At 37.7% G+C, this 14,524-nt stretch overlaps 1 protein-coding gene across 1 annotated transcript; it reads right to left on the reverse strand.

Annotated features, from left to right (window-relative positions):
* Window positions 1–252: 252 nt before the first annotated feature.
* cdh26.1 (cadherin 26, tandem duplicate 1) lies at window positions 253–9,348 on the reverse strand. The gene is made up of 19 exons (XM_079678856.1): window positions 9,131–9,348; window positions 7,982–8,041; window positions 7,778–7,870; window positions 7,511–7,666; window positions 7,262–7,409; window positions 6,867–7,033; window positions 6,622–6,750; window positions 6,348–6,533; window positions 5,953–6,227; window positions 5,234–5,379; window positions 4,897–5,127; window positions 4,580–4,801; window positions 4,297–4,412; window positions 4,133–4,207; window positions 3,314–3,379; window positions 3,003–3,068; window positions 2,294–2,332; window positions 2,047–2,118; window positions 253–1,416 (listed from the first exon to the last, which is right to left on the reverse strand). The coding sequence occupies exons 1-19, from the start codon at window positions 9,155–9,157 to the stop codon at window positions 1,198–1,200; spliced, it is 2,493 nt and encodes an 830-aa protein (XP_079534982.1). The 5' UTR covers window positions 9,158–9,348; the 3' UTR covers window positions 253–1,197.
* Window positions 9,349–14,524: the final 5,176 nt, after the last annotated feature.

A 14,524-nucleotide genomic window follows, 5' to 3' on the forward strand; every position in this document is an offset into this window, starting at 1 on the left:
ATCCAAAAAATACATCATATCATTGTTTATTTATTTTTTACCTCAGAAACACTTTTGCTGATATCTTTCGCGAGAGATTTAAACATGGCTCCTTTTTTTCACAGCGATCTTTCGATCTAACTGAGCATGTGCAGAGTGAGTGTCATCACTCTAGCTTGTTTGTGATTGAAGGCGTTACAACTGTCCCCTGTTACAACTGTCCTGTGTTACAACTGTCCCTTGTCTCGCTACGTCGTAGGAAGGAAAAAAAAGTCACGTTTAAATTACTTTATTATATTTACACCTGTACGCTAAAGCAGGCTACAAGAACTTTGAATACTTTTGTGTCACTTTGTTTTTTAGTACAAATCCACAGGTGCTTGAAGGCATGGCAGTGAGAGTAAAACTGCCACACCTAACTGCATCTTCCGTGCCAAATTAGTGCAAACATTAATACAACAAGTTCTGCCTCTTCTTCTTCTGACAGACTGAAGGGAACCCATTGTAACTTGCATTGCATGAAATCCAACAAGACCTAATGTTTTTGGCAGCGACACATTTGATTACGTAAAACCGTCAACAAGACTCAACTCAAATACCTTCGGACAAGCTGCATGACATTTCTGATGCCAACACCCACTAGCTGACCCCCTGAACATGAAGTGGGCAAGTATAAAAGATAAATCAACACAGGTAATTATAGTTCTTCAAAATTAAACCTGTGAAGTATACATGGTCTATTGAGTGGATGACAGAAATCCTATATACTATGACATATTCAAGTTTCCACAGATTTATAAGCAATTTTAAAGCATAAAAAAGTAAACTTCCCTGACATAACGTCAATAACTAAAATAGATATTCTGGAACCCAACTCTCCTAAAGTAACAAAGTTAAAAAAAACAAGCAAACACTCCCAGTCACTGTAAAAACATAAACATAAAGAATCACCAGAGCATGAAAGTTATTGCAATGCATGAACACAAAAAAAGACAGCCTCGCCTACATAATCCCTGTTTCTCGGATCGATGCCAATATATAACATATGGCTCTAAATGTATCTGATTATTAAGTCCACAATGCACACATACAAAATCCAACCATTGTGGTGCTTCCCTTCTCAAAACATCCAATCAGATCAGTCCATCGCAACAATCTCAAATTTGAAATTAAGAGAAACATAACGATATAAAAAAAATCAGTCCAGCGCTGCCTTTTTTAAAGCTTTATGTTCTTTTCTTGTATTGTGTGTTGACAGATGCCTGCCAAGGTCTTGAACTTTGGCCCCAAATCATCCAGGAAAATCATATCTTCTCCCTGGTCGCTTAGTGACAGCTTATCCAGTGATGGGCTTTTGCTGCCCAGTCCCTCATAGGCATACTCTTGGGGCGGGTACCCCGCCTGGTCCAACTGGTTTCCATAAATTGTGTTCAGTCTCTGTGGGATTGAGGAGTCATCAAAGGATTAATGCACTATTTTTTGTCAATAACAGATACTTTAAAAAAGCATATATAAGATAAGAGTGATAAAATATAAGATAAGATAAACCTTGATTGATTACAATTGGGAAATTGAAAAAGCAGCATCAGGGATACAATGGAAAACCAGGATAACACAGGAGTTCACACAAGTTTAAATACGAATTAAAAATAAAGAATGTAAGTAACATTATATAATAAAATAACAACAACAGAATTAGTAGAAACTTTTTTTTTTTTTATATATATATATATGTGTAGAGATATGAATAGTAATGATTATTATATATAAATATACTGTCAATGTCTGTTTTCAAGTCCAAAGTAGGTACAACCTATGTACATACAGACATCTGGAAGTATAAATGTATATGCATGGCCCTATTTCATATTCACTATACTACTTATTTCGTTGCTGAAAGCAGTTAGAAATCTCCTTTTAGGGATTTTGTTTTTATGCATGGTATGTTTAAAAGCATTAATAATTACTCTCTCTCATTCACACAAACAGAGAAATGACCATTGGGAAACATTTTGTGTTAATGTCCGGGGACACCTCAATGTGTGGCTTTAAGACAAACTTTCTTACCCTGTCGATGTGATCTGCAATGTGTTGGTTTGAGCGCATGCTGACGGAGCGCTGGTACATTGATGAGTTTCCCTGTTCAGAGAGAGGAGTGTCGTGAGCTCTGATGGGCTGAATATGATGTGCATAAGTGGGCTTCCCACTGTCTAGTTAACATACTATGACATGCATGAAAGTGTATATTGCAGTCAAAGAACTTTATGACTGACTTACTTATTGAAAAATTCATTATAATGAAGAGTATATTTACCTGGCCGGTGTTAGTCCTGTTTACATTCCATGTATTGTACTGAAGGAAATAAACAGATTAAGTTTTAATACTTAATTAAATATCACAATGCCTATATTTGATGAAAAAAACTAAATTGACAGCACTTAAAGAGAGTAGAATAAACATTTTCTTACATTCAACCAGTATAAGTATTCATCCCATTTGAATCAATAAGGGTGGGTGATTATTAGAAACCCATGTCAGTGTAACACAAGTTTAACTGCAAAGTGTGTGGATATGTTACTGTATATTAAACTACTGTATATCAAACTGCTGTTTTAACAGTGCTGCTAAATCTAATGAGCAAGAAAATAACATAATAACATCTAAATACACATACAGTATAGATATACAATTATAAGACACACATATATTGTACAGTATTTAACCTTTACAAATAGATACAGTTCATAGAACAAAAAAAAGGTTTTTCTTCAAAGGATAGAAACAAAAATGACTAACATGGAAATAAATGAGACCAACAAATATAAATCCTCTTGCTCAAACCTCCTATGTGTCAGGCTGTAAAAAAAATAGGCATTGGTCATGTAGCATTATAACAAAGATAGTGATTTAAGAAAGTAGTGTGCATCCTCATAAAACACACCTATTTATCAGAGAAACGAGATGCAAAGAGATAACACATTCAAAAAAGGCTGCTATTGATATCACAGCTGCATTCACTTACCCTGGCCGGCCCGCTGCTCGTGAAAGTGTTTCTTTGTTGCTGCGAGCTCAGTGAGTTAACGTTGAACTGTAGGGGTTACACGGTGAGGTTATTCAAATTGGAAGGTAGAAATACAGGACAGCTACTGGCTCTGTCTTATGCCAATTACAGATTTGTAGTAATCATCTGCACTCAGGGCTGAACACTATAAGATAATTAATTGTTTGCAATCATAATTTATCTACACAACTGTAAAAATGACTCTAAACCGGTGTAATCCTTCATCTTTTAGGTTTACAAATACACAAATGACAATATTTAAATTTACTCACCATGTCTACCATTTGACTGTTGTAGAAGTCTGTGTCCTTGAGCACTTCATTAGATATCTCAGAAGTCTGGTTGAGAAAAGCGAATTAATAAAGCAACCTTACAAGTATGGGGGAGTACAAATTGCATTATATCTTTGACATTTAACAACGCTTCGCAAAACAAGTGATTGAAAAGGGAAAAACAGCCACAAGATCAACTCTTAGAAAACGTGTAGGTCCATGAATTTAAAAAAGCAATCTTATTCATCTGAACCTTATTTATCTGCACCAACTTTCATCCCACTTTCAAAGGCTACAATAGTGCTATGCAGTACATGTGATCAGTACAAAGATCAAGTAGTTTCTTCTTGCAAGTATTTTAGGCAAGTCAAGATGTCTTCTTTGTATTGCCATAGTTCTGTTAAGGTCAACCATTTGAGCAACTTGTTACACAAGCTGTGCAAACCCTGTCATTTATTCTATAAATATCTCTACGACTTTTACTCCCACCACATTCTTATAGAACACACCCTTGAATCAGTCACACTTGTTAAGTAGACAAAGAAAAGGAAAACAACTGAACAAAAGCAGTCATCCAGTGTCAATACATCGACATTATGAGCTGCATTTTCTAAAACACACAGCTTCTGAAGTCATTTTTCTAAAAGTTGCACGCACACTTTCAAATCAATGTTGAAAAAGTCAAATGAGACTAAGATGGGCGGGGAGGATTACCTTGTTTGCCTGTCCTTGTTTGTCTACCCTCCCTCTTATTGTAAAGCGTCTTTGAGTCGTGAAAAGCGCTATATAAATAAAATGCATTATTATTATTATTATTACCTTAATAGTGTTCATTTTATGGCCATTGTTCACAGCCACCATGCGTGTAGGTGTCAGGAGCAGAGTGGGCTCAGCCTGGCAGGGAAGAGAGAGTAAAAACAATATTAGAGGGCGGGTTATGTACTCTCAGTCTCTTACTCCCTCTAATTTGCACACACACTCACCTGGCAAGCAGAGCCCCCGCCTTCCTGGTTGTACTTGATGAGGGTCTGGTTGCCCTCATCCTGCACCATGACCATTTCCTTCGCTTTACATTGACACAGCAAAAGGAAGAGCAGCACTGCAGACACACGGTAAAATAACGCAACATTGTGCTTGAATAATAAATCCTGAGGATTAACAACCCACTTTTAATTAAATTACCTAAATGATCTCATTATGAGCTATTGTTTATTGGGCCTGAAATGTATGGTTGGTACTTATGTTGAAATTGTTTGCCATACTCACACAAAAATGATAAGAGTCCGAGAAAGAGTAGCCCAATGCCTGCTTTCCCAAGGCTGGATGTGACTGGATCTCGGGGTTTGCAAACAACGCCCTCTCCACAGTCACACACCATCACTACCATAGTTTCACTTGTAATCTCGCCTTGTTGGTCTTGAATCAACAGTGGCACTGAGTAGTTATTATATGGGAGTGGTGCCTGGCTAATAAGCCCAGCTTGATCACCTGGTGAAGGGTTTAAAGAGAGCTGAGTTGTGGCTGGTCAATTTCCAACATTATATATATTTTCTAGTAAGGAGGATTTACAGATATGTACTAACCATAGGAAGGGTCTAGTTTCCATCGCCGCGTCACCGTTTTGTCATCATCCGCAAGGGAGAAAACAAAGGGCCCACCGAAAGGAGGGGCATCGTCGTCCCTTGCTGTCACCATGACCTTTTTATCCTTGTTTCCACACAAAAAGGCATCATTGGTGACCAGCATAGGTTTGTTGTCATTGACATCCTTGAGGTGGATGAGGACTGTGCAAGAACCTGTGGCTGGAGGCTCCTCTGTGTAACCACAGCAAAAAAACAAAACCCTTTAATGATCCAGGCATTAGTTAACAAGATGGCAACATTATGTTTGCTTAGAATATAAAGTAGGCCTCCTTCATACCATCATCTATGGCACCAAGGACGATTTTGTAAACGCTGTTTTCATCAACAAATTCTGACTCTCTGTCCATCATTGTAGTTGATGTGATTGTTCCTGTTTTCGCATCAATGGTCATCCATTTCCCTTGATCTTCTAACAGCACATGCCTAATAACATGAGGAGGATCAAAACACTGAGTTGCAGCTGCTGGAAGTCAAATGCATGGTTTTGCTGTGCTGCAATCAAAACACTCCTGCATAACTTGAAGTAAGTGTTTTTGTATACAGTATGCCTTGTAATTCAACAGGTCATTTCTAATATGATATGGGAAATTTCATTTAAAAGAAGGGCTTGACTAATGTATCGTAGTGAGGTTATTGCAACGCAGATATATCTTTATGTATATCAGGTTATGGACATCTGCTGGCCACTTAGCTCGCAGTAAAAACTGTAAAATATATAGGATTAGTTTGGATTTAATCAGATGACATTAGATTAAATTAACTTTATTGTCCACCTCTTGTTTTTTGCTTTTCCTAACACAGCAAAGGTACATACAAAACATATACAAGTACTAAGAACAAATAAAGTCAGTTGTTAACAATATAATTTTCCCCCTCATTCCTTTGACAACCACCGTTACCCGTAATAATTGTTAGTGGTTTTAAGATTTGTTTTAAACTCTATATATATGTTGCAATGAACGCATCAAGCACAAATTACTGTATTTAAACACCAACCTGATTTTGGATACGTCAGAGTCGACATCTTTAATCGTTGGAGTGAAAAGCTCCTTTCCTGGTGGTTCCTCTTCCTTCAGGTACACGTGAAATATTTTTTTCTCATAGACAGGTGCGTCATTGACATCAATCACTTTCATAGTGATGTTGACTATATCTCGAGGTGGATGTTCGCTTGCGTCGACAAGTTTATTGTCTTTACAAAGAGTTAAGGGTTCCTCATTCTCTACTTCAACCTGGAGATAAGTTATTTGTGTCCTCTCGAAATCCTTTCCCTGGAAGAAACACACAAGTTTAGATCAGTACTGTAACAGCTGTAGCTGTAACAAATTATGTATTGAACTTGGCACATTGGAAAATAATTACAATTGTTAGCCTGAGAAAAGCACAGTTACCTTAATAACGCTTAAAATGCCCTCATTGGTTACAGGATCAGTATCAATTTGGTAGTTTCTTTCTTCATTCCCTTTCTTGAAGGTGTATTTGGCACGCCAGCCAGCGGTATTGGGAGTGTCTTTATCGTCTACTGCAATTCTCAAAATGTCGTTCTTGGTGATAATTTCTAACACCTCACCTTGGTACTGGAATAAAAGAACAGTTTCATGTTTAACATCGTACCATAAATCACTTTTTAAAAAGTAACTAAAGTATACCAAAAATAAGTTTTACATTCTTCTGCCTGAAGGTCGGTGCATGATTGTTGGTATCAATAATGTTGAGAGTAATGAAAGCCTGGGATGATAGGGATGGTTCTCCATGGTCTTTGGCTTGAACAATAATCTCATACTTCTTTGCTTTCTGAAACATATATAAAAGTATGAAGTAAGAAGATTGAAAATGTTTTATATGTGTTAATAAATCAGTATGAACAGTATATTAAATGCAGCTGCCAGTTGATGTAGGTAAAATCTCACATCATAATCGAAACATCCTTTCAATGTGAGAAAGCCCAGATCATCCACCTGCCTCAACTCAATCTTTGGCTCGTTTGGAATCTGTGAGACCAAGCTGAAGGTGAATTTTGAGTTATCTGTATCCCTCTGATCTTTGTCATCGGCTTTCAAATTCACTATCGAGGCTCCTTCATGAAGACAAAGAAAGCAACGCAGATTGAATGTGTTAGAAAAGTAGGATTGGGAGAAAAGGAACACATTTTGATTATAAAAAAACAAGATAAAAAGTGGAGCTTAGGTTTGAAATGATGTGGTCGCTGATTAACCCTCTAGACTTCATGACAACTTTTCCATTCTTTGTTGTGTATTAGCAGAAAATACGCATACTCTCTGAGCCATGCATACTGCATACTCACCCTCTTCTAGGTTTTCGTTCACATCGAACTCCATCACAGGGGGGAGGAAAGTCGGGGCGTTGTCATTGATGTCCTTTATTTCTACATCAAAAGCTAGTTCCTTGTCTATTTGTTGGCCAGTCCGTTTGCTCAATACATCAAATTTGATCTGTGGGTAAAGGCACACAAGTTAACATGATTTAGAAGGGTTAAACATATACACAGAATGTATATATCGTGAGAGGGATTGGTTATCCATTATGAGCTCACATGATAGGATGCACGTGCTTCTCTGTCGATAGATTTAAGGGCAAAGACACTTCCGGTAGCTGGATCAATTTTGAACACCCCCAGCGGCTCCTCCGTCACACCCACTCCAGTGATTTGGTAGTAGTGCTCCTCTGTACCCGTCTGGTCATTAAACATCTAGGGTGAATACAAAAACTGTTTAGCTGTTTTTGTTTTAATGTAAAGCCCAGCCAACATATTGAACTGCCTCAGTGATTGGTCATTTAATTTGCAAAATGATATCCTCACCTTCGAAATTTCCTTCGGGAATGGCCCGGGATCTTCCTCGGTTATTTCAATTGTAGACAAAACCCACCTTCTCTTGGCACGCACTAAAAGCTCCTGTCAAAAACATAATAAAGATCAATTGAATGAAATACAATAATTAAAATGTTTGATTAAAAGTGAAAATATTTTGGCAGGGGTTTGCATTTCCAAACATGACGCAGTTACCCGCTTGTTACGCATGTGGTGTCTTCCATGGAAAGACTCGGCCAGGGCTATAAATGCAACCTAAAATAAAAGATACATTGTAAATATAGAGGAGATAGATGATTTATTCCAAGATATACAGTGAATAAAACTGTTGAAAATAATTGCAGATGTTCAGAATCATATAATCAATTAAAGTTAAACGAGTTAAATCGTCTTAACATTGCTTGAACCTTTTCACTATGATGTGTATCTGCAAGCCAGTGTTTTACTACAATAGCTTTGTGTAACCGCGGCCGCGCACACGGCCTAAAGTTTAGCTGTCCTACTGATCAAAGTTGCCCTCTCTCAACATGATCAAACAGCAAAAACTCCACAGATTCAGGGGTGCTGGATCCCTCAACAAAAGACACAAAGCACGACAGTAAATCAATTCATTGAGATAATAAAAACACTAATACTCTTGGGAGAAAAATCCTTGTCTTAAGCCTTTTTGTTGACTGCCAACTGTATCGTGTTTCTTTAAATTGAATCTGTGGAGTTTTTGCTGTTTGATCAAGTTGAGTTAGAGGGTAACTTTGATCAGTAGAACAGCTAAACCTTAGGCTGTGTGCGCGGCCGCGGTTACATTTGTTTCAACACAAACCTTGGTGAGTGTAAATGGAAACCAATTTTACCGCAAGGTAAGGTTTGACACCTGTACACCTACATTGACATGGTTAGTTTACTTTGGCACTGGGAGCAAAATATTACATCAGTAATGTCCCAGTGAACTAAGAGCATTTTAAAAAATAACGTTTTTCCTATTATTTTTATCCTGTAGAATAAAAGCAAAATATATGACTGCAGGGGAAGTAAGTGATCTGTTTAAAATGTGTGCTTTTGCTTCGTCAATGAAGGAGGTCATGTTACCATGTTGACCAAATGTGTTTCCATAATGGATGCATTAAACCGGTATTGCTCTCTGACTTCATCCATCTTTAACTACCGGCAGACTTTTTTATTGTGCGTAATATACACCTGCTGTTATTCCCTTGTTAAAAGTAATCTACACTAAACTACAACTCTCGTAAAACATTCATTTCGTAAGAGAAATAACACAACATGATTGCTTCTTAAACATTATGATGCCTTTTATAAGGTAAAATATAATTCAGAATGTATGCCTACCAACAGAAGCAGAGAAAAGGTCCTCATCTTGGTCCACACTGCTTGCTCTGTGGGATTACTCCAAAAGAGGCAAAGAGAGTTTGAGAAAGAATGCACAGAAGACAGCCCACAATGACTGCAGGCAGTTTGGCTGACTGCCGACAACAAAGGGCACTCTGTTTGTGTGCAAGGTTATCTGCTATGTGATCAGTCAAATTACATTTGAGTGTAGGACAACAATTATATTTGAGCTTCCCTGTATATTTGCTCTGTAGCTAAATATATTTTGTGAGAGAGTTTTTAAGTTAACACGAGTACTCTCTGGCTGTGCTGAGGAACAGGGTTGTCTCAGGTGTACACCCCTCCAGCTCTATAGCTCAGGTTACCAAACGAAACTGAATTCCATAGGTCCTTTCAGTTTCAGATAGAGAGACTGACATGACATTAAAACCTACCTGGGCAGTAATAGCTCTTTCAACTTACACAGTAAACTTTGTCCTTTCATACATGCATATTCCCATACATATACTACTGCATGTAGGCATAATTTGGGTCTAGATAGGTCTCACAAACACATACTGAGGGCATGCTCACATCCAGTTACAAACTTAAACAATACATAGGCCAATTTTGGGTACCACTTTAAAAATAAGACTACCCTTATAAAGGATTCATAGAGGGTTTATAATTAGGTTATTACTTAGGTTGTAAACACTTTATTAATCATTAAGAACCATTTATAAACCAGTTCTAACAATTTTCACTTTTCATACATCAACACAGGCTAACCATTTGGCAAAATGACGAAGCCTTATATTGACTACTTAGCTTACTTTGTCTTCTTCATCAGCCAACATCCTTGGTATCTGTTGTTCACCGAGTTGATTCTCCCCCCAAATGGGAATGGGTTTTATACTTTACAATAAGGCTCCCTTTTGGCAGTTATACATTTTAGTAACTCATTAATAAATGGTCATAAGAGATGCCAAGAAACATCAAGATGGAAGGGGGGGAATCAACTCAGTGAACAACAGATACCAAGGATGCCGGCTGATGAAGAAGACGGAGTAGCCAATATAAGACTTAGCAGTATAGATAAATGTGGGCTCACTGTTTGGCAAGCAACCGGTCACAGTTGCCCTGTTTATCTCATGTCCTGTAAAAGCGTATTAATGATTTATAAAGTGTTCACAACCTAATTAATAAATGAATTACAAACTATTCGTAAACCCTTTATAAGGGTAGTCTTATTGTAAAGTGGTACCGAATTTTGAAAATGAAAAGCCTGAACCTTAATTGAAAAGGAGTTGTAGTGAGTGATAAATGAATACCATAGAGATAACACGCAATTAAATAATATGATTTCAGAAAATAATTGTGGATTCCTTATGTCCTAAATAAATAAACTGTTTTGTTTTACAGTTACCAGTTGCCCACTTAATTCCATTAACTATATTAAATGATAAGGCAATTGTACATGTAAAGACTCAGACATGGCTCAGTGGCTGGTGTGTTGCTGTTTTAACTATCTAAAGGAAGATTCATTCGAAGTGCTGTACATTGCTTTCATGTGTTCTTCAGTTATCACATAATATTTGTATTCTGTTTTATTTCACCAAGATAAAATGCACCACATGTCATTTATCGATTTTCCAAAGAGTGTCACAGAGGGGCTGGTTCCATTTAGGCAGTGAGGGGTTTGACTTATAGACAGACTCAGTTTTATGCCCTTACCACTGGGTGTGGTAAGCTGTCAGTCTACAGTTAGAAATGGGAGCGGGAAGAGGAAACTTATATTGTTTGAACAGAATGAACATAGCAACACATTCCCAATCTTACTCGCTGCTGTATGAGTAGCAAACAACCTGTTTGCCCTGCGGCAGGTTCAACAGTTTTATAGGAGGGGTTTCAGAAACACTTTATCTGGAGAAGTGAAAAACAAGTATTTGTATTCTCAATACAATCTACCCCTTTACATTGATATAAGGCATTTATACATAAACAAACAATTGTATTATGACCTTTAAAACAAAAACAAAATCATACTATACGGTTATCAAATCTATGTTTAGAACAAAAACGTTTTGGTTGTCTCTGCAAAATTATAACCAGGTAAAGATCAGAATGATACTAGCAAATGTAGTCGGAGATAAGTGAACTATTAAGGTCATTAAGAGAAAGTACAGGCAACTTCCAAAACTAGAAGAATCAGAAAGCATAATAAACAGAACGGAGAGGAAGACCTGACAGTGAGAGTCAGTACTTTTCATGGTTGTGAAATGTTTCCTGTGGTGAAAAAAACATTCCAAGAGTTATAATTTAGTGCATGTGATATATGGAGCCTGTCAGTTTTTAAGGTTAGGTTCATCTTAGTCACACTAAAACTCAGAACTTAAAACAATAGTCCAGTTGCAGAATTGAAACAGGCATTAGTTGCTGTGTTTTTTCCCTCCTGTTCATACTAGCACTCAAGGGGTTCGTTCCTAAAGTGATTTGGCCATAATGTCCTTGTTTTGTTCCACAAACTGTGTCCATGTAATTAATGGGACATTCTCTTTTAATATCATATATGAACAAGAGGAATGATGACAGCAACCAAAATATATAGCGCCTTTCAACACAAGAACGGGTTAAGAAAATACTGTTTGTATCGAATAGCGAAATACGCAAACTAGTTTAGAGTTTCAACAGACGATTATAAAGAGTGCAGCAAATCACAGCCAGGTCAACCATGCTGGTCAGGTTTCTCCCATGAAAAAGGATTGTAAAGGTAGAGAAAAGAGAGATTCCAGACTGTTTTGTACACACCCTAAATATCGTACAAAACTATAGAGATCCAAATAAAGAAACGTATCTTACTTTTACTCATGGAAGTCTCTGTGTTTTGTTTATTTGCCTGCTTCTGTAATACCTTCATTACATTAAGTCAAAGTCAAAGTCAACTTTATTGTCAACCTCAAAATATGTTTTTACACACAGAAATATCGAGATACTGTTTCTCACAGTCCCGTGGTATAAAAAAACTCACATTGAAATGCAAGAAGACTATAATTTACAAAAAATAAATAAATAACCGTTTGCTTCAAGTAAGCCAGGATATATATAAAAAATAAGATGTACAGTGCAAGAAAGTACAGTAGGCTTAAGAAAAGTATAGTAGCAGTAAGTGACTGCGGCTCAGAGGCCATCTGATCACCTGGTAGTGGAGATGCCAGCGCTCCCTCGTCTGCTCCTGAGTTTAGAAACACATCCAGGGCCTCCTGATCAGAGATGTCTATCAGGTCCATCTGCTCCAAGACGTCCACATTAACCTCCATAGAAGAGATACTGCCCATTGGGGCTGCGTTTACAGACAGAACAGCTTACAGTATATAACATGAATACACACTTTGATATATGTCAAAATAAATACATATCACAATTTCTTTGTTGCTGGCCCACAAACCACAGTTTTGCAAATGTTCAGGTCTTTCTTGTTGCTTTTAATTAAGTAAACACTGCTAACAATGGCTGTTAATGTATTAAAACCTGAAAGTAGTTTGCCAAATTTAAACTTTCAATGTTTAACAGTTTACCATTAGTTTTGACTCAACACACATTTCACAATTGTTTTCTATTTCTATCAACAAAAACAGTATTTATGCCCCCAAGACTGGACAGTTACTCACGTTTCCTAAAGCTGACCTGCAGGTGAGCAGAGGGCAAGTTGTTGTCCACGTCATGCTGGTATACGTCTTCAAAAAAGTGCTGTCTCTCTTTTCGCTTCAAGTTCTGAGCCGAATCGTTGTCCAACACCCGCTGAGAGTTATCGGTCTCCACTGACCACCCAAAACAGACACAAAGAAAAAAACATTAAAGTAGTTTCAGTTTATTCGCTTTTTACAGATTTACGTTGTTTTATGTATTTGTCTGCATTTCACTGAAATTAGCTTCATTTAGTTTCTGTTCTTTTACTTCCGTTACTGTTATTCCCAGAAAGTCCATAAAGCAAAGTTGCACAGCATGTTTTCACATGACTACGAGGCAACTGTGCTTTTAAGAGGTATTTTTTCCTAATGCAAAAAAACACTTTAAAGCAGTTATAAAAGAATATATACATCTGTATATTTGACATTTCATTAAGGAACTTTCACCTAATGTGGCAGATGTTAGATACACCACTGTGAAAAGGCAGCCATCATGAACGGCATATTCCCCCTCCCTTTTGCCTTGGTCATCATTCTATTGTACACTTCACAGTAAACGTTATTCCCCCTCCCTTTTAATTATACTTAGTATTATCAATTAAATCATACAATGCAAAACAAAAGCTGTAATAAAATAAATCTAGAGTCTAGGAAGGTTTTAAACATGTTTGCCTAGTACTGTGTGCCAAACGCTGTCAACCGGTTTGGTTTCTAAACAACAAGGTAGTATATTCTCTGAAAGTACTGTAAATGCTCTGTTCAAGTCCTGACATTTCCCATGATAAGCTATTGCTTTATTGGCCCTCAGGGTGTTTGCATTAAATTGTATGTGCTTTCAACATGCCCTTTACTCAAGTTCTATATTTGAGCTGTCATTACAGTCACTTGGTGTTAGCATACTCAAGTGTATGAGCAGAAAAATAATGGATAAGAAAGAGTCAGCTGTCGCAAACCAAACATCTCTGAAGATCCCTTAGCTTCCATTGTGTGACATTACTAGGATTTATTTTAATGCGTGACAATGCAGGCATGCTGTGAAAAACAAGAGAGCATCTGTCCTCAGATCTACCTCCAGCATCGACCTCTGTCATTCTGACCAGCTATGGTTGTGTAACCGTGCTACATCCTCCTCAGAACACACTGTGCCTTCTCCCACTGGGCTTCACGAGCTGACACTTTGACTCATGTCACCGGTGTTTAATTTGTGTGTGTGTGTGTGTGTGTGTGTGTGTGTGTGTGTGTGTGTGTGTGTGTGTGTGTGTGTGTGTGTGTGTGTGTGTGTGTGTGTGTGTGTGTGTGTGTGTGTGTGTGTGTGTGTGTGTGTGTGTGTGTGTAGCATGTGGTCCAGTGTGTGTTCGTGGCCATCAAGACGATCGGGAACTGCTGCAGTTCATGTTTGCCTGCATCGGAGTCCAGCTCTTCAAGGTGAGACTGAACCAGATGGCAAAAGTACACACATCCTTTACTCAAGTAGAAGTACAGATACTCATGTTTAAAAATACTCTGGTAAAAGTAGAAGTACTGACTAAACTTCTTTACTCAAGTCAAAGTAAAGAGGCTTTGAAATGTACTTCAGTAAAAAGTACCCATAACTACTAGCTGTTTTAAAGAGTACCAGAGTACCTGACCTGTGTGTGTGTGTGTGTGTGTGTGTGTGTGTGTGTGTGTGTGTGTGTGTGTGTGTGTGTGTGTGTGTGTGTGTGTGTGTGTGTGTGTGTGTGTGTGTGTG

Source organism: Notothenia rossii, assembly GCF_949606895.1.
Source record: "Notothenia rossii genome assembly, chromosome: 4".
Classification (NCBI taxonomy): Eukaryota; Metazoa; Chordata; class Actinopteri; order Perciformes; family Nototheniidae; genus Notothenia; species Notothenia rossii.